A 23225-nucleotide genomic window follows, 5' to 3' on the forward strand; every position below is an offset into this window, starting at 1 on the left:
TTGTTCAATATTACATTTCAGTCTTTAATTATCTACTACAGTTGGTGCTAAATACACACGAACAGATCTGTTTATTGGTAGCTAACTATTGTCTAACTATTACGGTTTTAAGAAACTGGAGGGGAAACGTTTCTAAACTCCACGCAGATCGTAATCCTTTAAATCGATCGAGAAATGGACACCCCATTGTGCTTTTATGCAGAAAAACGTAGCTCTCTCGTCCACTTCTATTTGTCTATGGGGGACTCATGCCCGGTCCAAGATGGCGGCGCCGTTAACCCATCGCACCCATGGGTCAAAGTGGTAAATGCGCTGCCTGGCGTAGACGTACGGTAAAACTATTTTAAAAGTCTTTCATTAATACGTTTATTTTCTTGGTGAATTGAAATACAGCGATAGTACCGCTGAAAACGTAGAAACTCGTGTAGCCCGTCAAAATGCTCTATTAAGGGTCACGTGATAAGAACGGAAGTAGCTGAGTGTTTACGCTCTTGTGTTGAGAACCGACCCGTAAACAAGCCGACGCGAGATAAACAGCGCAAGTATATTTACTTGTTAATCTTTACTTGTTTAACCGACATTCATACGTCAGTTTTTCACCAACAGGTATGTTTTTATCCAAGTTGTTTTTGTAGAATGTTTAGTTTGATCTGTGTGACCTGTATGTTTGTGTCCTATCTATGGTATTGATATAAAACCGCACGTATTTGTTGTTTTACGTATGTTACGTAAACACGTGTCTGTATTCGTTGTATTTGAATGTATTTGCATCATGAAAGTACATTTGATTAAAAGACATACCATCTGTTTGTAAACATTGCGTCCAAAAATGACAGGTGTTATTGCTAATATGTGTTTGTATAAGAAATATCTTATGATTGCTTTGGTTATTGGCACCTTAAGTTCCACTAAAGTACTATAGTGTTTAATATTGTCATATGTAAATTACTGTAGTATTTAATTACAAATCGCTGCCATAAAAACAAAGCAAGCACAATAAACGAAGAAATGTAAGACACTGTATGAATTGATATTGTTCGCAGGTGTCTTTCTGCGAGGATGAGAAGCGTGTTGTCTGATCCGCGGATGCTGATGTGATGCCTCTCGCCTGGCTGCTTGACGGGTAGCCTACATGCTGCATGTATGGCACAGACCCGGGCGTGCGGCCGTCACCCTCTTCCCACTGTGGAACCCCTTCTGTCATCTACACATCAAAAGACCGTCGGGCTGCAGACTCTCCTGGAGACACCTGCGAGGCCGGGGGTTCTGGCTGTGGGGGGTCTGCCCACTCAGGTATCGAGTCGGGTGCCACGCAAACATCTCCAACTTTAGCACGTCGACGTGCTGTGGGTCGACAGACCTGAGATATCACATGTCTCGCCTGCGGAGCGCACTGGACACGGTCTCCAAAGCGGTGAGTGGAACGCAAGTGGAGATTCGATCCCGAATCGGCCGACTCAAATCGAGCAGCGATCGAGAGGGCGAAGCGAAGGTGGCAGGTCAAGAAACACCTTCAGAGAAAGAGCAGGAGAGATTATCAACCTCAACTCCACGTCAGGATTTACCCGAGACTCCGCCCTCTGCCCCGCCTTCAACTACAACTGGGACCTTGAAACAGAATAAGTTTAGCACAAATAACATTACTGTAACCTCCCAGTCCGCCACACCTCGAGACAAAAACAAAGCTCCGCCTACAAACCCTGTCACAGCCCAGCAGACCGCACCCCTTTTCCACCCTGGGTCCCTCAGCGCCCACCTGGGCGAGACCTACAGCTACCTGTCTCAGCATATTAACTCTTATTTTGGCAGCTTAATTAAAACAGAAGAGATTAAACACATCGGCTCATCCGCCCAGGTGGATTCGAAAAATGGACAGGAAAGTTCTCCTCTCGTGGCTGTGAAAGAAATCGAACCTTCAGTAGCAAGTTCTGCTCTCTCTGTCAATAAAGGATTTGGGAATTACTTCACCTACTCGTCACCGAGCGTCCAAGCGTTCGTAGGAAACTACATCACCCCGCTGGTTCCCAGGTTCAGAAGTGATGGCAAAGTGCAGGCAGATAAATCTTCTCATGCTGCGAACGACACTAGTAAACTGAAAGAACCGTCAAATAAAGAGCAGAGAGACGCAGATGAGAGAGCCAGACGTCTGCTGCTCCAGAGAGAGAAGGTACCTGTACTACCTGTACATTAAAGAGATCAAAATGAAAGAGATCAGAATTCAAAAAAGAAAATGATGTGATGAATTACTCAACTTAAATGTCTTTGTTGGATTTTTGTTGGAAGTCAATGATGCCCCAGAAATCGCACATTTTTCTAAAATATTTTTCTTTTTGTTCAACCAAACAAAGAAATGTATACAGGTTTGGAACAACTTGATTTCTAGTAATTCATGACAATTTTCATTTTTGGGTGAACTGTCCCTTTAATGCATTTACATGACTGTTAATGCATTTTAACTTGAATGCACTAGCTATACATTCTATATGTATGTGTGTCCTCTCGGCGTCAAAGCTTTACCAATCAAAACATTGTATTTTTTTATCTGGACAAGCAGTCTTGAATTCATATGCATTCGATGTACACTACATGCTTACTGTATGCAATGTGACCCTCCTATGATGAGCTCGTGCGTTCAGGATTTTTCTAGGAACTGTTTAAAAATAAACTCAAAGCTGCCGGACCTGTGAGCTCTTGTCATGTGTGTCCAATGACATGAAAGTCCAGAGCTTTATCAAGCAGAGGGGTAGATGTTGTTTGCTAGTTAAAGAGAGCGATAAACACACGAGACCTCTTTAAATCTCAATTATTTAGCTTAGATATTACCGATATGGAGATATTATTCAATGGAGAGCAAATGGAAAGTCTCATCTGCGTCTCAAATATTTCTCTGAGAAAGTCTCACAAATGTGTCTGTAAAGAGACGTCAACAATGTCTCAAACTGAGCTCAGATTTGTCCATACCTCTAAACTCTACATTCATTTTACACCTTCATACTCTATGTGTTTGAAGAATAACACTTAATTTTAGGAGAAACATTTCAGACTTCTAATACTCAAAATGAATGGATACAAATTCTTCAAATTCGGCTCTTTTTGTTTTGGTCTAGATCATTGCTCGGGTGAGTGTGGATAACCGGACGCGGGCTCTGGTCCAGGCTCTTCACCGCACATCAGACGTGCGTCTCTACATCAGCAGGGTGGAGGAACTCCGTCTTCATCTGCTGCAGTTTCCAGAAACGCGATCTGTGGCCATCAAGGTGAGTTCAAACACTTCAGCCAAAAATAAAGAAATTCCATCATCGCTGGAATTCACCAATTCATGTCACGTGACTCACTCATCTGTGGAACACAAAAGAAGATATTTTGAGAAATGTGTTTATATAATGGAAATCAATGGGGGTTAATGTTGTTTGGTTATCAACATTCTTCAAAATATCTACAAGTTTAGAATGACATGAGGGTGAGTAAATGATGACTAACACCCTCCTAACATGGTAAATCTCTCTCTCAGGAAAAGGTTATTCCACGTCTGCTCCGCTTGCGTCAGTCGAGCGACGCGTCTCTGAAGACCGCTGTGAGGGAGGCTTTGGCTCTGGGTGGCTACATCGAGCCGGTGAAGAACAGAGGCATCCGGATCCTGTCCATCGATGGAGGAGGAACCAGGTGACCCAGCTGCTCTCAAACCCGCTCTCACCTCACCCCGTCAACATCTCTCAGTGTTTGATCCAAGCGTACATTCTGTGTGTGTTCCCGCAGGGGTCTGCTGGCTCTTCAGACTCTTCACAGGTTGGAGGAGCAATCGGGACGACCCATCTACCAGCTGTTTGACTACATCTGTGGTGTCAGTACAGGTAGCAAACTAGTCATACTATTCATACTAATAATGTCTAAATGGAATGTGAACAAAAGCGTTTTTTGTGTGACAGGCGCTATAATGGGGTTCATGCTGGGGGTCTTTCAAATCCCGCTGAAGGAGTGCGAGGATCTTTACAGGAAGCTGAGCTCCGACGTCTTCAGGCAGAACGTGATTGTAGGAACGGTGAAGATGGGATGGAGTCACGCCTTCTATGACAGCGAGATCTGGGAGAAAGTCCTCAAGTGAGTCACTGAACGTTTGTCACCAAACTAGAGGAAAATCTGCGTCTTATTTAATCTTTAACCTTCTGCAGGGAGAAATTGGGCTCGGATATTCTCATCGAAACATCACGTAACCCCGACTGCCCGAAGGTGGGTCATTTTATTTGTTTAATTTTTTAAGCATATTTCTGTTTGTGGCTGAATCTCGTCTTTAGTATTATGACAGTCAATTCATCTTTTCAATAGGATGTCAAAATGATGCATCTACGCATGACCTTTTAGAATATTACCCACAATCCTAAACTCTATACAAGAGTTAAGGGGATCAAGAATGTGCCAATACTGCACATATTATATGGTTGTTTATAGTGTCGCTGTTGTTGTCCACCAGGTGGCGGCAGTGAGCACTGTAGTTAACCGGGGCCCCCCAATAAAGGCCTACGTGTTCAGAAACTACACCCTGCCGCCCGGCGTGCGCTCGCATTACCGTGGCGGCTGTCACCACAAGATATGGGAGGCCATCCGAGCGTCATCGGCAGCTCCGGGATACTTCCAAGAGTTTGCGCTGGGAAACGACCTACATCAGGTGAGGCCGCAGATCATTTAATGCTCACGAACTCATTCTGCCTGTTTATGAGTCTTCCTGAAAATATGACGTTTCCAAGCTTCCACAAACCTTGCACAATAATGCTGCTTATGTTTACATCATCCACTCAGAAAACACCCGGTCAGCATCAACCGTGTATGTGTGTTTACCATCATCAATATTCCAGTGTAGAATATGGAGCATTGATCTATATGTGTGATGTTTTGTGATAGTAACAGTCATCTCAGGAGATTGATGTCATTTCCAGGAATCAGTGTGAACAATGTCGAGTCCATCAGAAAACCGCTTCAGTGAGATCAGTCTGATAAAAGTCACTTGTTTCCTGTGATGTTAGTGACTCCATCAGTGTACAGACAGAGTCCAGCTCAGAGACCATCAGTGTTCACACGTTTGGCTGTCTGCGTGTTCTCTAGGCATTATGGGAAAGATAGTGTCACAGTAAGGGAAGGTTCTGATCTTGTGATTTTCACACACGGAGCACAAAGAAGTTGTTGTGCAGTTAATGGTACATTTGCTTCTGATCTTTTGTGTGCTTCCTCCAGACAGACTTTAAAGAGAGTCTCAATGTGCTCATGTAAAGATCATCACAATGTTTGATGGATCGTGTTATTTATAGTTTTATTTAATATAACTTTTTTGGCCACAATACATGTGCAGTGAAAATTGGGCATTGTGATAGCCTTAGTTTAGACCAACAACAGGGTGACCAATCAGATTTGACTCTATCCAACATAAACACCCTGTATACAGTTTTTACTGTGACATGGTTCAGAATGTCGGATCGGTTAACAAACACTGTACATTTATCAAAGGATCAGATCTATTTCCATATGAGACGCCTGTGAAGAGCACGCATGCTCAGAAACGCGGTTCTTTTAACTGTCGCCACGGTGATGCCAGCCGTGCATGTGACAATGACACCCGTGTGTGTGTGTGGACCAATACAGAGCCTCAGGGAGACACCGTGCAATTGTGTATGTGTGTGGTCTCTTGGAAATGTAAAAAAAGAGTCCCATCAATGTGATCTTGGTTCAGCGAAGAGATCTTTTTTTAGAAAATGCATTCAATAAGGTTTATTTCATAATGCTGTGGCTACGATTATAGGGCGATCAAACTACAAAGTAGAATGTATGGAATATAATTGGATGAATGGATGACTTCAAAAGTGTGTTTTACGCTTTCAGAGTTGTTATAGTTTTGATTTTAGTTTTATTAATATTTTAAATTAACTTTTATTTAAAAGAATTTAATTAAATTTGAGTTATTTTTAGCAATTCTGGTGTACACCTTTGTCATTTTATAATTTATTGGTTTATTTTAAATGTTAAACTGTATAAGATGAATTAATAAATCAAATTATTGTTTTATTTGTATAAACTTACTTCAGTTTATTTTTGAGGCAACATTTACATTTTTCCTTGAGTTCAACTTTTCCTAAAAAATGGTCAAAATTTTATTTAAATAAATTAAAATGAACAGGAACGTTTTCAAAGTTCTGATCTAAGTCAACTAAAATAACCTTGTACAATTATGTATAAAAAAAATACAATGTTTAGAGAAGATGGTCTGTCACTTTCATCTAAAACGTTTGGATCGGCTCATATTTCTGACATATGAAATGCAATATAAGCTGTAAATAAGCACAGCGCTCGAACCCGTATGTGAATTATCATCTGCAATGCAAAAATGATCAGCATCGTTCTCTCTTTCAGCCCTGATATAACCCACAGCCCTGTGTCTCATGGGTAATCCTCACGCAGTGATTTGATTGGGTAATACTACGTCTATATTGTGTATTTCTCACTCGTACCCTGAAGGCAGCTATCGCTCTAACGCTCGCTCGCTCGCCCGCCCGGATGGGGCTCCTGTCTTCGGGTTGTAAACGCCACAACTTGAACCTCATTTACTGCCTGTGACTCCGGAGGTCAAAGGTCACAGAGGAGAACCAGTCAGAGTAATTGCATGATGTGGCATGATGACCTTGTGTCATGACCCATCAAGCTTCATGAATGTCTGTCTGTCACGCAGAGGCTCGGGATTGGACACTAGAATGATACGTTTTTATAAGTAACATCACTGTAATGTTCTAATCTGAGACCTGTATTGGGTTTGAACATGTTTAAAATGTTCTTGTGATTTTTTACATTTTTGAGTTATTGTCAATTCTTGTGATCTGGGAGAGTTTAGCTGAACTACAGCAGTCAGCGGCCCTTAACATTGATAAGATACACATTAGTTTATAAAAGAAATACTTTTCTTATTAGGACTGATAGCTGGTATTCAGTCTTAACAAACTTCTGTTTCTCCCGGATGAACGTTTTATTGCTTATCTATAGCTCAGAAACTTTCAAATGTTTCTCCTGATACTGCTCAGAGGAAATAAAAACAGAAACAAATGAGTCAGTTGAGATCGCTAAAGAGTCTGGAGGTGTAAATGAATATAGAATGTCGAGGTCAAATAATCGAGAAATGTCTGAGTTCATATTGAGATCTTCAATTATATTGACTTTTGAATGCAGATTTGACAAACCTGAGCTCAGTTTGACACGTTGTTGACGTCTCTTATCAAACTCTCATGACAGACACATTTGTGACTCTTTTTCTGCAGGAGAGTCAGATGAGACTTAAGCAAAAGTTTCCTTTTGTTCACTGTTTAATCTCTATAATGTCTTGGAGAAATAAGAGATCTCACCTGTGATTTTTCTCACGAATCTGTGTGTTTTAGGGATGCACCGATATGTCAGTTTTGGCCGATAACCGATCATTCTTACACATTGGAAGCCGATAACCGATATATTGGCCGATATACGGTATCATATAATAATATAACATTTTCTGAGACTCAACATTATTTTTGTCGCCTGAATATCATGTACCAAGCTTCACAATAGTTAAAGATTCTATAACTTTAAACTTTTCTAGTAGAATGTTTATTTAATAAACAAATGATAGATGTTCTTCCAGAGCGACCCAGAAAGGTGTTCTCAATAGCCACAAGGTTAACAGGTCTTAAGACAGAAAGCATTCAGACAGCAGTCTGATTCAAACAATGTGCTTTTGTTCCGATTATTCACACATTCATAAATATTTACATAATACATCAACAATGTGTTGCTAATAGCAGTAAGTGAATGATCAAGACAGAAAGACAGAACTGTACTGGATCAGCATGCAGTGGTTCAACCTGAGGAAATGATTCATAATTTACATTTCGACCTAAATTTATTACATACCGATAACATTAAAAATGTCCATTTATCGTCTGATACAGATATGGTCTATAATTTATCGTGTGATTTTCTTTTTAACATTTGCAACAACAACAGAAACAAACAGAAATATATAGAATTGAATTGTGTGTTTGGATCTGATGTTGCATGTAGCACAGAGGAAATTTCCCTTAGGATGCTTGATGTCGTCATTTAAGAGAGCGAGAGTGACATTGGTGTCCCACATCTTTTTGAGGGGAAATGACCTTTGACCTGTCAAACACTGGCAGCTTTTGCAGGATATCCAGGCCAGTAAATGATTACTCTGTGACCTCAAGGCCCTTTTTGGTTCAGATAAGCCACTGTTCAGAGGAACCAGCCGTAAAAGAGAAGGTTTCTGTTGATATCAGCAGTTAATACTCATTTCACTGAAGGTTAAAAGATATTCTTACTCACTTTTTAATTACAATTTAGATTTATTCTATATATCTTTTTCATTCTTCTGATGTTTATCTTATTTCTGGAAAATATGGAGACCCTAAAGGTAAAAGTATTTCTCTCTCTGTGTCTCTCTCTCTCTGTGTCTCTCTCTCTGTGTCTCTCTCTCTGTCTCTCACTCTGTGTCTCTCTCTCTCTGTGTCTCTCTCTCTCTCTGTCTCTCTCTCTGTGTGTCTCACTCTCTGTCTCTCTCTAATCCTCTCCCACACACACTTTTCATCTCTTGTATTGAAGCGAGTCTCTGCATTTCCTGCAGCTCTTGATCGAAATGAATTATTGATCGTACACAAAGTGAGATGGAGCACAAATCCTCACCGGTCGCTCCGATGAACCTCATTTACAGAGACGGAAAGCAAACACATGCCGACACCAGCCAGCTGGAAAACAGCAGATTCACAACACCAGAACTCAATGACTTCAATCTGAACACACCACAGAGGAAATAAAGTAAACTCTAGATAGTCCTAGTATGAGATTGATAGATGGAGTAAAACAACATTTAAAGTGCATTTCACTTCTGCAATGTGACGGATGAATTGAATATTACTTATTTATTAAGAATTATAAGAAGCGATAACATTATTCCTTTACTATGTTAATATCAGCAGAGCTCTTAAACTGATTCATCCAATGTTATAAATTCTTCTGGAATGTCTCGGCAAATGGCATTTAGTACGATTAATGCCGTATGATTGGAAAACTGCATGTTCAGGAAACCCAACAGCTGTCTGGTCTTGAATATGTAGATTTGCTCATCTGCATGCTGAACACACGCCGCAGAATCTGCACTGATGCTTTCTGGGTAAAAGATGACAGTTGTGCTTTAGTATGAACTGTATTTAATGTAAAGCTTCTTTGGAACAATGCAAAATTGTGAAAATCGCTATAAAATGATTGTGGAAGTTTGTCTAGCAAACGGATCGTAATTTCGTCGTTAAGAATAAGATGAATTGTATAAAATAAATTCATTTCGGCCACATGTTTAATTTGCAGCTTTTTTGAACATCCTTCTTTAACCCCTCCTTCTTTTTACCATTCTCTGTCTGTCTGTATCTGAGACGCTGGCGGGGTTGACGCACTTTCCCTGCTTTGATAGTGAATGTGGCTGTCACACAGGCCTCAGAACACAGACCCTGTACATCTCTAGACGTCTCCATATCCCTCGGGGTCTGCAATGGGCGTCCCTCCGTAATGAGCACCCCTGCGTTTGAAGTTTCTACCCCCCTCGCTTTCAGAAAACACTCATTAACCTCACCGATAATGCATCCATATTTAATGACTCTTGACTTCTGACGGTCAGAAGTGCATTTCTCACTGTTATGTGAGCGATTCAAGTGTAATGACACACACATGCGCACATGTTCTCATGACCCGACAAACAGATTAGAAGTGTGCGTCTGGACATGTGTCAGTAATCATACATGTTTCGAAGGTTACATGACATCAAGAGTTCAAGTTTTGGTGTCTGAAGTTTGATTCGTGGCGAATGTGAACCTAAATTCCAGTCTGTGTCTGCAGGACGGAGGTATGCTGATCAATAATCCGGCGGCTTTGGCCATCCACGAGTGTCAGTGTCTGTGGCCGGGCGTTCCGGTTCAGTGTGTCGTGTCTTTGGGGACCGGACACTTCGAGACCCCCGGGAAAAATAGCGTCGCCTACACCAGTCTGAAGACCAAACTTTCCAATGTCATCAGCAGCGCCACAGACACTGAAGGTGAGTGCAGAGTAACCGTAAGAATGCTGTATGTATATATAGTTGATTGACAGCTGTCAATTTCCACAACTGCTGTTTAAATCCACCATCATTTGAGTAAACGATCTGGTTTAGCCGTTGCTATTGGAATATTCATGTTTATATTCAAACATATTCTTTCCACAATATACTGAAAATAGTGTAACTTGAATAAAAAATCTGTTTTTCAGAAGTTCACACCATGCTGGACGCTCTTCTCCCTCCACATACGTACTTTCGTTTTAACCCGTACATGAGCGAGGAGGTTCCTCTGGACGAGAGCAGAGACGACAAACTCCAGCAGATGCAGGCCGAGGGGCTTCGGTACCTCGAGCGAAACCAGGAGAAAGTCAGACGAGCCGTGGACCAGCTCACGCGAGACAAGACTTCCGTCCAGAGACTGAAGGAGTGGCTTCGACTCAAAGCGCAAATGCACGACGGTTTGTACAAAGTGTAGGACGATAACTACCTCTCCGTCAAAACTCCATGGGTTTATTATCCAGACAAACTCAAGGTGTTTTAAAGAGGAATTATTAGATCTTACATCACTTTCGTTGTAAATGGACATGAAGAAACAAAAGAAAACTCCCTTAAAGGAATAGATAGACTGACTCGGTCATCATTCGCTTTCATTTGAACGTCCTTCCATTCAGTGACAGTGAATAAGGCTAAAGCTGTTCGATATATAGCGTTTCATATTTAAAAATCACAAAGCCTTGAATGATCAGACATCAAAGGAGATCGTCTTTAGGTTTATAACACAATGTCTGAAATTCACATGTACACTTTCACGTATTTTCCAATTCAAATGAATCAAATTTGATGGTAAAAACGTACATCGAAACATTTCATACAGTTAAGAAGACAGGGAAGTGTTGAATACATTTGTGCTATTCTATAAAAGAATATATATGTGATGCTGCCTATAGTTTGAGTGATATAAAATAAGCTCTAATATTATGTGTTTCTAATATTATAACTCGTTTAAACTAACACAACACTTTGTGATTTCATCATTAATTCATAGTTAAAAATAGCCAACAAAAATAATTTCAATTATTGTGACCAATCACAGTCTGTGGCTCGTCTACGGGTCAGTGTGACATAATATGGTCCAGATGAACTGTGACTGCTCACATGTTTGATCATTTATTTATGAAGCACTTACTGTAATTTCGTGTGATTTTTGTTGTTTTAGTTTGGAAGCTTTGAAGCTTTTATTTTGACAGGCCTCTCGTGTCTCTATATAGAGTACAAAACATAAACATATGGAAGCACTTGATCACGCCACGACTGAACCCGATTCATCCGAGTCATATGAAGAAACTCTGAAATGAATCGTTTGAGCTCTTTCACACCTGTTACTTGAAGATCCACTCGTTCTGTTTGTAGTTATATCAATCTGAGTTTTTATTTATAACATGTGCATTTGACTGTCGGGATGAAGTTGTCTTTAGTTGGTGAAATACAGTACATACTGTATGAAATACATAAACCTTTGACATAGTAGATGTTTTAGCCGCTGTTGTGATTCTGAACCCGATGTGTTTGTTTCACGCACACAAAAAACCATGTATAAAGTATATAAAGACATTCAAGCCGTGTTATTTCACTTTAGCTGTGTTTAAACAGTGTATAAATGCAGGAGTCAATACTAATAAAAATCATTCTGAAGTGGTGTGATAGTGAAAGACACTCAATTGTTGGGGAGCATTAGCATTTTCTTTATCGTCCATAAAATCTTTCTCTTTCTGATTTTAGGTTTTATTTTCATTCTACTGTTATTTAAACAAAATGTAATTCATATTTAATATGTGCATGTTTTCAGATGTCATCCTTGTGCTGTGGGATTTCTTTCCTGCTCAGGGTTTTAACTGTCCGTAAATCAGTCTGTGTGTGTTTTAATCCCTTTTGGGTGACGTTCTCAAAGGATGCGTTGTAATCAGACTCTAAATAAGGCTACACCAGGAAGTTGTTTTCGAGAAACCATCTTTGCAGCATGATAAACATAAAGATCTAAAAGATTAAATGCGTTTCCATGCGTTTTATTTGAGATATTTATATATTAAAACATGAAATGTTTATCTTTCATTGTTCTGAAATTATCTTTGTGTGTCTTGTTTATTTCTGTCTTAAAACGACATTGATGGCCTCTAGATGTGACTCACATCCTTCACTGTACGTCCATGGCTTTTAGCCAAATCTTATGTTTTTGTACCAGTGTTCTGGCTTAACAGCACTGATAGGGCCTGAACATGGGTCACATCTCACAGCCGTCCAGCATGTGTCAAAGTGACCCTTGATGAAGAGGGTTTTTCTTCAGATACTCAGGATGGACTCTCACCACCCACTACAGCCTTGCAATGTCCTAAGATACTCAGAAGTCCTTAGCAATAGCATCTGCATTACAATACCCTAGCAACCACCCACAACATTGTAGCATCATGTGCTGCTCGATTTTGTGACCTCTGAACTGTGTATCAAAGATGATGTCACACACAGGCACAGAGAGGAAATGGTACATACATCGGCGGGACAAAATGAAGAGACCATTTCATAACTATTTTCTATTTGTAGATATGCGTTTATGTAAAAGATCATTTGTGTTTCATACTGTGAACTGCTAACAATATTTCTCCCAATTGTCAAATGACATTTTTTCTATTTGCATTTATTTGAAGAAAATGAAAACTGGACAAACAGGTGAACAGGTGAAAATAACATCTTGATGATGGATTTTTCAGACCTCAAATACCGCAAAGAAAACAAATACAGATTATTTAAGCAATACAACAATCATATGCCTGTTTGTATTTAGGAAAAGTTCAACTACAATTTTGTATGTGATAACATGAATTTTGATCACAGTCTGGTCTTGTCATGCTGTTAGACTTTCACATTGTTGAAATTCAACGGTCTCTGAACTGGAACAGCCCCTACACATCTACAAATCCTGATTTGTAATGCAGATTTGGACATAAATGAATAGTTTACATACAGTGAACATATGTACTTTAGGTGATCGGCTAATACAACGAACACAAGATGTGTGTTGTATAGCGTTTGTATTGTTCAGTGTAAAAGAAAATTGATGACACGGAAAGAAGATAGTGAATGTGTGTTTGCTGCATGGGCTTAAACACTGTACAGAGAGAGAGAGAGAGAGAGAGAGAGAGAGAGAGAGAGTGTTTGTTTGTAGTTTCATAGCATCAGGCGTGTTTGGTGGAGACCACATTGATTTTGTGAGTACTAACAGCATTGAAGATCTCTGCTGATGGTAAAATCTTTACTGTCTGCAGCAGTCCATTACATATATAGTGACATCCTTCATAATCTTGAATAAAAGGGATATTGTAAGTGCCGTGTGTGATAATAAAGAATCTTAAGTTAATTCAAATAAATGTGAAGTGTTGAAGGCACAAAACAGTTGTGACCGTGTAGTTCATTCTAGATTGTGTCTAAGTTATTAAACTCAGCCATTAACCTTGAGTCTGTTTGTTTACATTGTCTGTTAGTCATAGCAGCAGTAATTCATCCCGTGAAGTCCGCCATATACGTAGTCTGACGTGGGTTTGGATCTCAGTGCTGGAGTGATACTCTTACACTGTTTGTTTTACCACATTTGCATAAATCCTTGAGATGAGACTGTAAATAAATGAAATCTCACTTTTCTCTTCATTCTGTCTCACATTTGCTTTAGCGGATGTAAAACGCCGTGCATTATCTCGACTCTCGTTTTCTCAGACGCTGATGTTTGGGTTTAATTGGATTGTGATTATGAGGAGAGCTGCAGGCAGTGTGTGATGAAAGACCGGTCCAATTACCGCAGCTACAAGGCGGGTACTGGCACAAGTCCCATGATCCCTTGCGGTTCATAGTGATTGGGACCCCAGGGGACCGATGGAGATCAGGTTATAAGAACATCGACACACAGCAATGAGAAAAATAGTTGAAGGGCGCTGGGGGAAAACGGCAGGAGATTGCAGGAATCTTGCTCTTATCTCGTTCTGGTTGCCCGTGTTCCGCTCTGTTCCTGTAGTTCTGGTTTTCTTTGATCTTTTTCATCTTTGTAGCGTGACACAGACGAGACTGAAAGATGTCTTTTCTCTAAGCTGAACTGTGATCAGTGAAGAGCAGAACCACAGATATAAAGATGCTGTTATTCAGTTATCAAGATTGAGTAATGATACAGTTTGCCAATAACCCGAATGTTTAAATTACTTAAACAGTTTAAGTAGTGTTTACTTAATTTTATATACAAATTGTACTTCCTGTAACTAATTCTTACTTTTGAGTTAATTTAACTTCATTTAAACAAGTTAAGTCAACACGATTTGTTGGAAAGGATTTTCGGTTCCCAGCATGCTTTGCTTGAGACTTTACATTTTGTAATGAAGTGTTGTTTTATGCACTTTTAGAAAGGATAAAGATTTATCATAGAAAATGTTTAAGGGGTCAGCATGGTTCAGAAGTGTGGTGCTCGTAGTAAGGTTGTGGGATGTGCGGTAGCAGTCGTGTGTGTTGCATCGCATCACTCTCAGTGAAGACTGGTTGTTAATAGTTGGCGTAATAAAGTTATCTTGGAAAAATGGAAAAGGAATTGACATGCATGAGTTCAACAAACTCAACACTTGATAGTTCTGTTTATTTTAACTTGGGAACATCAAGTTACTGCAAACTGCTTACCTCAAATAGTTTGAGCTTTCCCAAGTTGTTCAGGTTTACAGTGGATGTTCAGAATGCAGAGAATCCTTCACATCCTCTCCGGTGATCTGCTTATTTTCATGTTTGTTTAAAAACAGAACCTGAACGTGTGGCCCGCTCATTCGTCACAGAAATGTTAAACAAAGGACAAGGAACCTTGAGGATGTTTACGGTCATCTGTGCGCACACACAGGATACATGGATCATATCAAACCGAGTTCTTGAAAATGTCCCGTGACTCTGCATCTCATCCTAAATGCTGCTTCGGATTGGACATCAGAGGTTAAACCCTCCAGCGATTACGTCTTTAAAAGACATTCATATCTCTACTAAAACAACTGCGAATTAGACAAAATGTTTAATAGTCATGGTTGTAAAAATAATGTTTATTTGAAGTACACCTACATTTTCTTTTTATATTTCTATGTTGAATCCGTAGTGAGTTAACAACACCACTTCAACCATTTGGTGTTCAACGTTGTTTTGACGTTGAATTAATGTTTTTTCCTAAACTGACATTATTTCAACAACATTTAAACATTTAATGTCAGTCGAATCCCGAATGGTTTCCATTGCAAACACCTTTAGGATCTTTGAAAAAACTCATTTATGTCGTTTTGTACATTCCAGTATTTAATGCTGGCTCCCATCCATCAGCATCTCACCCGTAAGAACCCAACACAAGACACGATTATATTTCCATTAAAACACATTATTTATTTCCAGCAGTGGTTTCATTAATGTGACAGATTACCATCTTCACCACATGAATTGTTTTCTAGTCGCTTTGTGCGGTAAATGTGTGTTTTGATGCGAATCGATACGAGATGAACGGCTGCCGGTCACCGGAGGCGTCGCTGCAGTGAGACGCTGCGCGTCCCCGCGCCGGGCGCATTTCAAGCGACGCGTCCCCGAGAGCTGCGCGCATATTCTGGAGATTAGACTCATTGACAGGATCGGACTGAAGCAGAGACACGCGGATCGGACCGGAATCAGATCTGGGCTTCGTTGGGTAAGTAGATCACGCGTTTGACGCGATGTTGTAGTTTGAATGTCGTAATTCGTAAGTTTAAGTGAAGAAGCGCGAACGCGCTCGAGACTGATGCGTTCAGAAGCACTTGACGCGCTTTATGAGGTGAGATGTGATATTTCGTGAGGTAATATTCACACCTTTTGGATATTTCATGTGATATTTATTGAGTTAGGGTGCACTGTTTGTTGGAGATGTGATATTCCAGGTGATGATGTAACGTTCACTCGTTTATTGGGGATGTGATGTCCCAGGTGATGTTTGGAGAGGATCATTTCTCTCGTTTATTGGGGATGTGATGTCCCAGGTGATGTTTGGAGAGGATCATTTCTCTCGTTTATTGGGGATGTGATGTCCCAGGTGATGTTTGGAGAGGATCATTTCTCTCGTTTATTGGGGATGTGATGTCCCAGGTGATGTTTGGAGAGGATCATTTCTCTCGTTTATTGGGGATGTGATATTCCAGGTGATATTTAATTGCTCTTTAGGACCTGCTCGTTTTTTTTTGGGATGGTTGATATAACCATGATGAGGTAATAATCAGTCTTTCGTTGGAGAGTTGACGTTTAATTTGACATTTCTGAGTCGTGTCCAAACTGTCGTTTGTTTATTGAAAATAAGTGGCGTACTGAAATGAAATTTGATTGTTGTTTTGAGTGATGATATTCATAAATTACTTTTATATAAAGGTCTTTCTATTCAGGTGACGAGAGCAGGTGCAGCTCGGGCGCGCGCTCTCAATCAGATTATATCGCGATTATTTTAATTTGTCAGAAAGAGTCATTTGTTATTTCGGAGTTAATGACGCGTTTCTATGTCTTCCGTGTAATTTTAATGATGGATTTTTTAAATGAAATAATTACAATTTTCTATATTTATAAGAACATCTAGGCCTATAATCTTTCTCGCAAAATCTCAAATTCGAGGTATCAAAAGTATTTTTCTATAGATTCCAGAATTCAGAATAAAATAGTCCGACACGTAAGCATTATCGAAATGATTGTCTATAAATCTATTTTTATGTGAAGTTAATTGAACAACATAATTGCTGAAAGGATAAATCTGTACACAAACCCACCGACACACACCCTCCTCACCCACCGACACACACCCTCCTCACCCACCGACACACACCCTCCTCACCCACCGACACACACCCTCCTCACCCACCGACACACACCCTCCTCACCCACCGACACACACCCTCCTCACCCACCGACACACACCCTCCTCACCCACCGACACACACCCTCCTCACCCACCGACACACACCCTCCTCACCCACCGACACACACCCTCCTCACCCACCGACACACACCCTCCTCACCCACCGACACACACCCTCCTCACCCACCGACACACACCCTCCTCACCCACCGTCACACACCCTCCTCACCCACCGACACACACCCTCCTCACCCACCGTCACACACCCTCCTCACCCACCGACACACACCCTCCTCACCCACCGACACACACCCTCCTCACCCACCGACACACACCCTCCTCACCCCAAACACGCGACACACACACATTCCAGTACTGGGTCACATCTCCCAATTAATGCAATGCTAATGACTGAGACGGCCTTATTGTCTGATGAGTTAGACTCACATGGGACAATAGCAGCTCCATCCAATCGTTGAGTAAGTGGAGCTTGTGTTTCAGTGTTGAGTCTGGAATAATGTTGGACCGTTACGAGTGTCCCAGAAACAGCGACGTGACAGACGATTCAGACGGGTTCCAAAAACACATGTTTGTTTGTGATGCCCCGTGTGTGTGATCCAGGGATGCGTATGCCACGGGTGTCAGGGTGGCATTGAGCCCATGGGAAAGAAACCTTCTGTGGGAGGGAGACCCACTCGGGCATCTGAATGTGAATGCCATTAAGTTCACCCTGTGGGCTGCTGAGGCATGCTGGGTATTCTGCCACAAAGCAAATCCAGCCCCGTGCCGTCCGCTGGTCACTCATAACACACACGCATGGTTTGAATCATTATGATGTCATGTTGGAGTCGTCTGAAGAATTGTCTGAATGCGTGTCGTCGTGTTCATTTTCTAGTGAGCTGTGGAATGATGTGCACTATAAAGCGCTGCAGTTGGCCTACTTTTGTCACCAAATCTCACTCTAGAATCTCGTAAGTAGATTCGAGCCTCTCTGGGAGGGTTTGGTAAAACCTGCACAGCTCAAATGCGGACCCTGATCCCAGCCGTCAGAAACAATCATTTAAATAGAGTATAGGGCGGCCAACGTGTTGATATTTTAGTCCTTTTGATGATCACTGTCTCATTACTCATTTTGAATGGGATTGTAGGTTGTACTAGGAGATGTATTGGTTTTAATGGAAACTGTAATGGTCTGGTGTTGGGTTCTATTGGTGGGATGTTATCTGGCGAATGGGGACCAATAAAACACCAATAAACCCTACTGTAATAAAACCCTGCTGAAAATAAAAAAAAAAAACATGGAAACTGTCACAGAAATTATAAAGGTTTCCATTTAAGTATCATTATGTACCATTAGCCTTTTGCCATTAAATCCATGGCAAATGTATTTTTGTTGTGTGTTTCGGGCATTATTCCAATAGTATTAATCTGCCAGATAACACCCCGCCAATTGCATCCATCATATTGCAGTAGACACCATTACAGTTCCTCTACAGATCCCCTTATAACCATTAATAGACTATATAAAAGATATTTGAGCTTCCAGCTGTATTTCAGTATATCCTGACAGACAGAACATGTAGGTGGACATGAGGACTATAGATAGACAGCAGTGGAGAGCAAACAAACTGTCAACATGGGAAACACGCGTTACCTTAATAACACACGAAGCTCAGACTGTACCCTATCCAGTGAACATTTTTCTTGTTATTGATATAATGAAACTTCACCGAATCTTCATTGGCACTAATCCTTTCATCATATATTGTTTATGAAGAAGGATGATTATTTTAGCGAGCATTGAAGGTTTACCAGAGGGCCGCTCCCTGGCTGTATATGTTTTGTGGGAAAGATAAAACATAAACAAGCGTGTCTCTGCGGTTGATGTGCTACTTTTAATAGCTATGTGTGGTGTTATGACTTCACACACGTCTGCATATTTACATCTACATGTATGCATTTGGGAGATGCTTTTATCCAAAGTGACATACATTGCATTGTACTTTTCATTTGTTTCTGACTATGTGGGATTGAACACATGACCTTGGCGTTGCTAATGCTAGCGCTCTATTCATTCTCTAACCACTGAGCTACAGGAAACCAGATGACTGCAAATGAGATATGAGACATGACAATATACAGACCTTGGCTTCATTATCAATGTGATGGGGTTTCTTAATGAAAAGCCCATCCATGCATGCGCGTCGTCCCTGTCGGATTGTGATAAAACGCATGTTTAGATGCTGTCGCTGCTCTATTTGCTGGTGATAAATGTGATTAATGCTTGGTGCTCTTTTGCATTACTTCTGTGTTTACTTCCGACTCGGGGTGTTTTTGAATTATCACATATCTTTTGTGTCTTGTGTGTGTCATTTTAGGAAACTTTTATGTCCGTTTATGAGCTGCAATGTACAGTCAGCTTATTTATAATTATTGGTTTTAAAAATTATTCTGTACAAGCTTTTAAAGCAAAGTCAATACTATGTATTGCATGTTTTGGATTAAGTGTGTGCTGTGTGTATACATGTACAACTCTTGAAATGTGTGTTGACAGGTTCTGTAATGTTGGGCTTGTAAAACCATCAGTCTTACGAGCGAAGAAGCGAAGAAGCTAGTGAGCATGTGCGAGAATGTGTGCGCTCAAGCTGAAGAAAGAAGCAGGGATGGACAAAGACTGTCTGTTTTGTGTGTCTCTCTTCGTGGGGTCGTTGTCTTTGTCTTTATCTTCAAGTGGGAAGGGTGTGGAGGGGGCATCCTAAATTGAGCAAAAAAAGGAGCTCTGGAATTTTCTCTCCAGGGTTTCCCAGCGTGCGCTACTGCACTCCGCATGACCTTTGGTTGCTAGATGGCAGGAGAAGTGTCCAGTGCAGAGGAGATGATGTGTTCACTGGTGCTTTAGACCAGTGGTTCTCAAACTGGGGGTCGTGGCCCCCGGGGGGCCCCAAGATGGCTCCAGGGGACCCACAGATTTGATGGCATTTTATGAAATATAGACTTTGTCATAGATTTTTTGCTACCAAACATAACACCACCAACCTAAATATCAATGTTCCAGCATTACATAACTGAGTGTGTTTTTGGTTGAATTAAAATTGTACGTTTAAGTCTTTATTTGGGGTGATGCACTCTACACTAAGTACAACGAAAACTTTTGAGAACTACTGCTTTAGACAGACTTGGCACAGAAAGAAACTTTATGATAAAATACTCGATGTGTTGATGCGTCCGTCAATCAACACAAAGGAGGGGGACACACACGCACACACAGAAACAGAGAAACACTGATAAAGAGAAAGAGAGAGAGAGAGAGAGAGAGGGACAAGCTCAGTTGAGATTCTCCAAATCCTCCTCAAATTTGCATAAGCTCACGCGGGTACACACACACACACACCAGATAATACTGGTCTGGAATCAGCTTAACCCATTTACAAAACATGCATTTTATCCCCAATCCCCTCTCAAAGCATCTGATTGTGGAACAGTCTGGTCTTTAGGGAACTGCTACTCAAAATAGAGTTAAAACGAGCACAGATCTGTTTTGGGAACAGTTTTTGTTTCCAGATGTGTCTTGTGTTTCACTGTGTGTTCATCCATTGGGCTGCTGGTGGTGTTGTTTTCTGCTGTGGGTGATGGACAGATCGAGTCTTTGAGTCGTTTTATTTCACCGCAGCACTGAGACCAATCAGCTTTTATGTCTAAAGAAATCATTCTGCTGAAACGTCCGAGTGAGGCAAACCACAGCCTTGTCAAACTGACAACACAGCTAAAATTGTGTGCTCTGAAATTGTGTGCTCTTAGGCCATTTATGTCTAGATTTCATAGAACAGAAAAGACTATGATGCTATGAAATACTCTGCTTGTTATTTTGTTGTCCCATTGCTGCTTAAAATCATAATCTCCCACCTCTAATCTTCTCCCCGGCTTGGAAATGCTTCTAGGGGATTGAGGTCAGAAACCCATTCAAATCAGCACATTGGAATTGTATAAAAATGAAAAACCCTTGAAATGTCAATCAGAAGAGAGATAGAGAGAGAGATCACGTGACCAAGGTATTTAAACTGGCCAACCAGAGTGAGCAGGAGGACAATAGGTATTAGTCCTACAAACCAGGAACTTAATTCAGTCTGTCAGCTGTGACACGTTCAGGATTCAGACTGATCCAGGGACAGCTGCACAAACTTTACATGGCATCAGAAGTGTAGAATGCAGAATGTGTGGATCACACATAAAGGACTGATTACAGCTTTCCTTTGCAAAATTAATGACGGTTTTACTATAGTAGGTTTTACTGGAAGTAAAATGGGCTTTGAATGAAAGCTGTATAGTTGTGGATTTCATACATGAGGACGTGAGTTAGCTTTGCGTTGTCAGATGAGTACATTACCTGTAAAGATGAAGACAATGTCACGCTAAACCTCACATTACATCTCAGACATAAAGCTTGGTTTTGTCCCCTGTTTAAAATAAGTCCACTCAGCTGTAAGTAATCAGACATTGTTTTTGGCATTAGCGTACACGTCTACGTCTCCATCAGCTTTTCTGATTTCATCATCACAAAACGTCTGTCACTTCAATTGTTTGATTTGTTCTGTACAGTCTGTCCATATGAAGCAGGATGGATGTGCAGGGTTGAGGAATCCCACCAACCCACAAAGATTAATCCCATGATCCTCTCTGCTCATTTGTGTTAGGCTTAAGCTCGCCGTTTAGCTCTCGCTGTCTAGTGGGGTTTGACGTGTAGTCAGATTCTGTAACATCATTGAAGCAGTATATTCAGATCTAAAACTTAAACCTCCAGGCGACATTTACACGATTAAAAACGGAAAAGTTTTTCCTTTGCGTTTGGCTCTGGCGAATGTAAATAGAGCGTCTCCTCCGGAGTTATTGGTGCAACAAATCCACATCTTGCTGAGGAAAGGTTAATACACAGTCGAGCAGCGAGAGCTCACAGTACGGGAAGCCGCCATTTTGGTTTTGCAATACTCGCACTCCTGAGCGCGTAATACGCATGAATTCATCTTTTTCAGAAAGTTCCATCGTGCAGTTTACATGGACACAAAAAGGCTGCGTTTTCAAAAATGTGAATTTTCAGTCACCTAAAATGCTGTTTCCGTGTAAATGGACAGCCAAAACACATAATTTTGTTTGAGTTTTCAGTTGAAAACGGTCTTCGTGTGAACGGCCTCTCAAATTGTGGTGCTCACGGTAATTATCCAGGTTCGAATCAGGTTCGTCATTATATTATATACAGTATATCCCTATATAAGCACCCAATTCCAATCCTGTTTACTTAAGTTCTGATCAGAGCTCGTGTTTATTGTGAACTCATTCTAGATCCGGTTATCCGTGATGAGGGAATCCCTCTGAGCACAGGGAAAGTGTTTGTCCTCTCTTGGCTCTCTTAATCTTCTCTTGGGAATCCCTATAGGGGTCCACAGGAAGAGTGATCTAGAGACTATAGATCCAATTTGCTATTATCTTGCTTGTGAAAAGGTTGTGGTCGTCCACACCCCTTTCAGAGTAACTAGAGATGGCTGGTTTTGTTAACCTGAAACGTAAGCTGTTGTGTGTTGAATACGCTGGGTCTGTTTTCTCAGACAGTACAGGAAGTACAGGCTCATTTTACACTCGGCTAACAGTTCGTGATTTTCATTTCCAGTTCATATATTTAGACACAGCGGCACAGCTGTAACCATTGTTGTGTGTTATGCTGGATTCACACGGTACGTGGTCAGCGGTGGAATTGCATTTAAGCTGATGTGTCTGCCGCTGTCATTCACCAAAATATACCATATTTACCATAGGGTTTATTGGTGTTTATCTTCAGCTGCGCATGCCGCAAACAGCCCTGCCCGTGGCCACCATGCCAACGAACGGCCCGCGGTTTGCCACTTATCGCATGTTTCCCTTTGAAAATAATCTGGACAGACACGACTGCCACGTATCATGGGAATCCACCATAACAGTTGCTTGGAGAATATAAAATATCCTTGCGGTCCACAACATTTAATCATTTGGAAATTAGGGAGCGGGTTTAAACGTGAGTTTATCTGTGCTGGTTAAAACCAGGGGTTGCTGAAATTGAAAGGGGGTGTCTGCGATTGGATTCTCCATGGTGGAAAAAAATCCAATTAAATGTCGTCCGCCCGCAGCTGAACCTGCAGGGATTGTGAGTCTTCTGAAGCCCAGATAGGGTTCTGT

The 23225-nt window shown here is 41.0% G+C and overlaps 2 protein-coding genes across 9 annotated transcripts in view; both read left to right on the plus strand.

Annotated features, from left to right (window-relative positions):
* The first annotated feature begins 461 nt into the window (after positions 1-461).
* LOC306890564 (calcium-independent phospholipase A2-gamma) lies at positions 462-12149 on the plus strand. Of its 3 annotated transcripts, XM_079450373.1 has the most exons (11): positions 462-606; positions 1044-2167; positions 3108-3257; positions 3512-3663; positions 3757-3851; positions 3927-4098; positions 4170-4227; positions 4469-4663; positions 9910-10105; positions 10315-10563; positions 11374-12149. In XM_079450373.1, the coding sequence occupies exons 2-11, from the start codon at positions 1133-1135 to the stop codon at positions 11385-11387; spliced, it is 2316 nt and encodes a 771-aa protein (XP_079306499.1). In that variant the 5' UTR covers positions 462-606; positions 1044-1132; the 3' UTR covers positions 11388-12149. The 3 variants fall into 3 exon arrangements, with proteins under 3 accessions (XP_079306499.1, XP_079306498.1, XP_079306500.1); XM_079450372.1 differs by lacking the exon at positions 11374-12149 and having other exon boundaries at positions 468-606; positions 10315-10713; XM_079450374.1 differs by lacking the exons at positions 9910-10105; positions 10315-10563; positions 11374-12149 and adding an exon at positions 4912-6058 and having other exon boundaries at positions 468-606.
* Positions 12150-15718: 3569 nt separating this feature from the next.
* Positions 15719-23225, plus strand: part of nrcamb (neuronal cell adhesion molecule b) — a 41605-nt gene continuing 34098 nt past the window's right edge. For 4 of the 6 annotated variants that reach the window (XM_079450575.1, XM_079450570.1, XM_079450572.1 and 1 more), the window contains exon 1: positions 15738-15839. The gene's annotated coding sequence lies outside the window, so the exon portion shown is untranslated. Of the gene's footprint in view, positions 15840-23225 lie in introns of all 6 variants that reach the window. The other 2 variants (XM_079450578.1, XM_079450571.1) reach the window with 2 other exon arrangements.

This window comes from Barbatula barbatula (genome assembly GCF_947034865.1).
Source record: "Barbatula barbatula genome assembly, chromosome: 25".
In the NCBI taxonomy this organism is placed as follows: Eukaryota; Metazoa; Chordata; class Actinopteri; order Cypriniformes; family Nemacheilidae; genus Barbatula; species Barbatula barbatula.

Bases quoted from the DNA above. Each gene is read 5' to 3' on its own strand.
- LOC306890564 (XM_079450372.1), top strand. From the start codon at position 1,133: ATGCTGCATGTATGGCACAGACCCGGGCGTGCGGCCGTCACCCTCTTC. The intron at 3,664-3,756 runs GTGACCCAGCTG...GTGTTCCCGCAG, and splicing joins ATCGATGGAGGAGGAACCAG to GGGTCTGCTGGCTCTTCAGA. The intron at 4,099-4,169 runs GTGAGTCACTGA...AACCTTCTGCAG, and splicing joins ATCTGGGAGAAAGTCCTCAA to GGAGAAATTGGGCTCGGATA.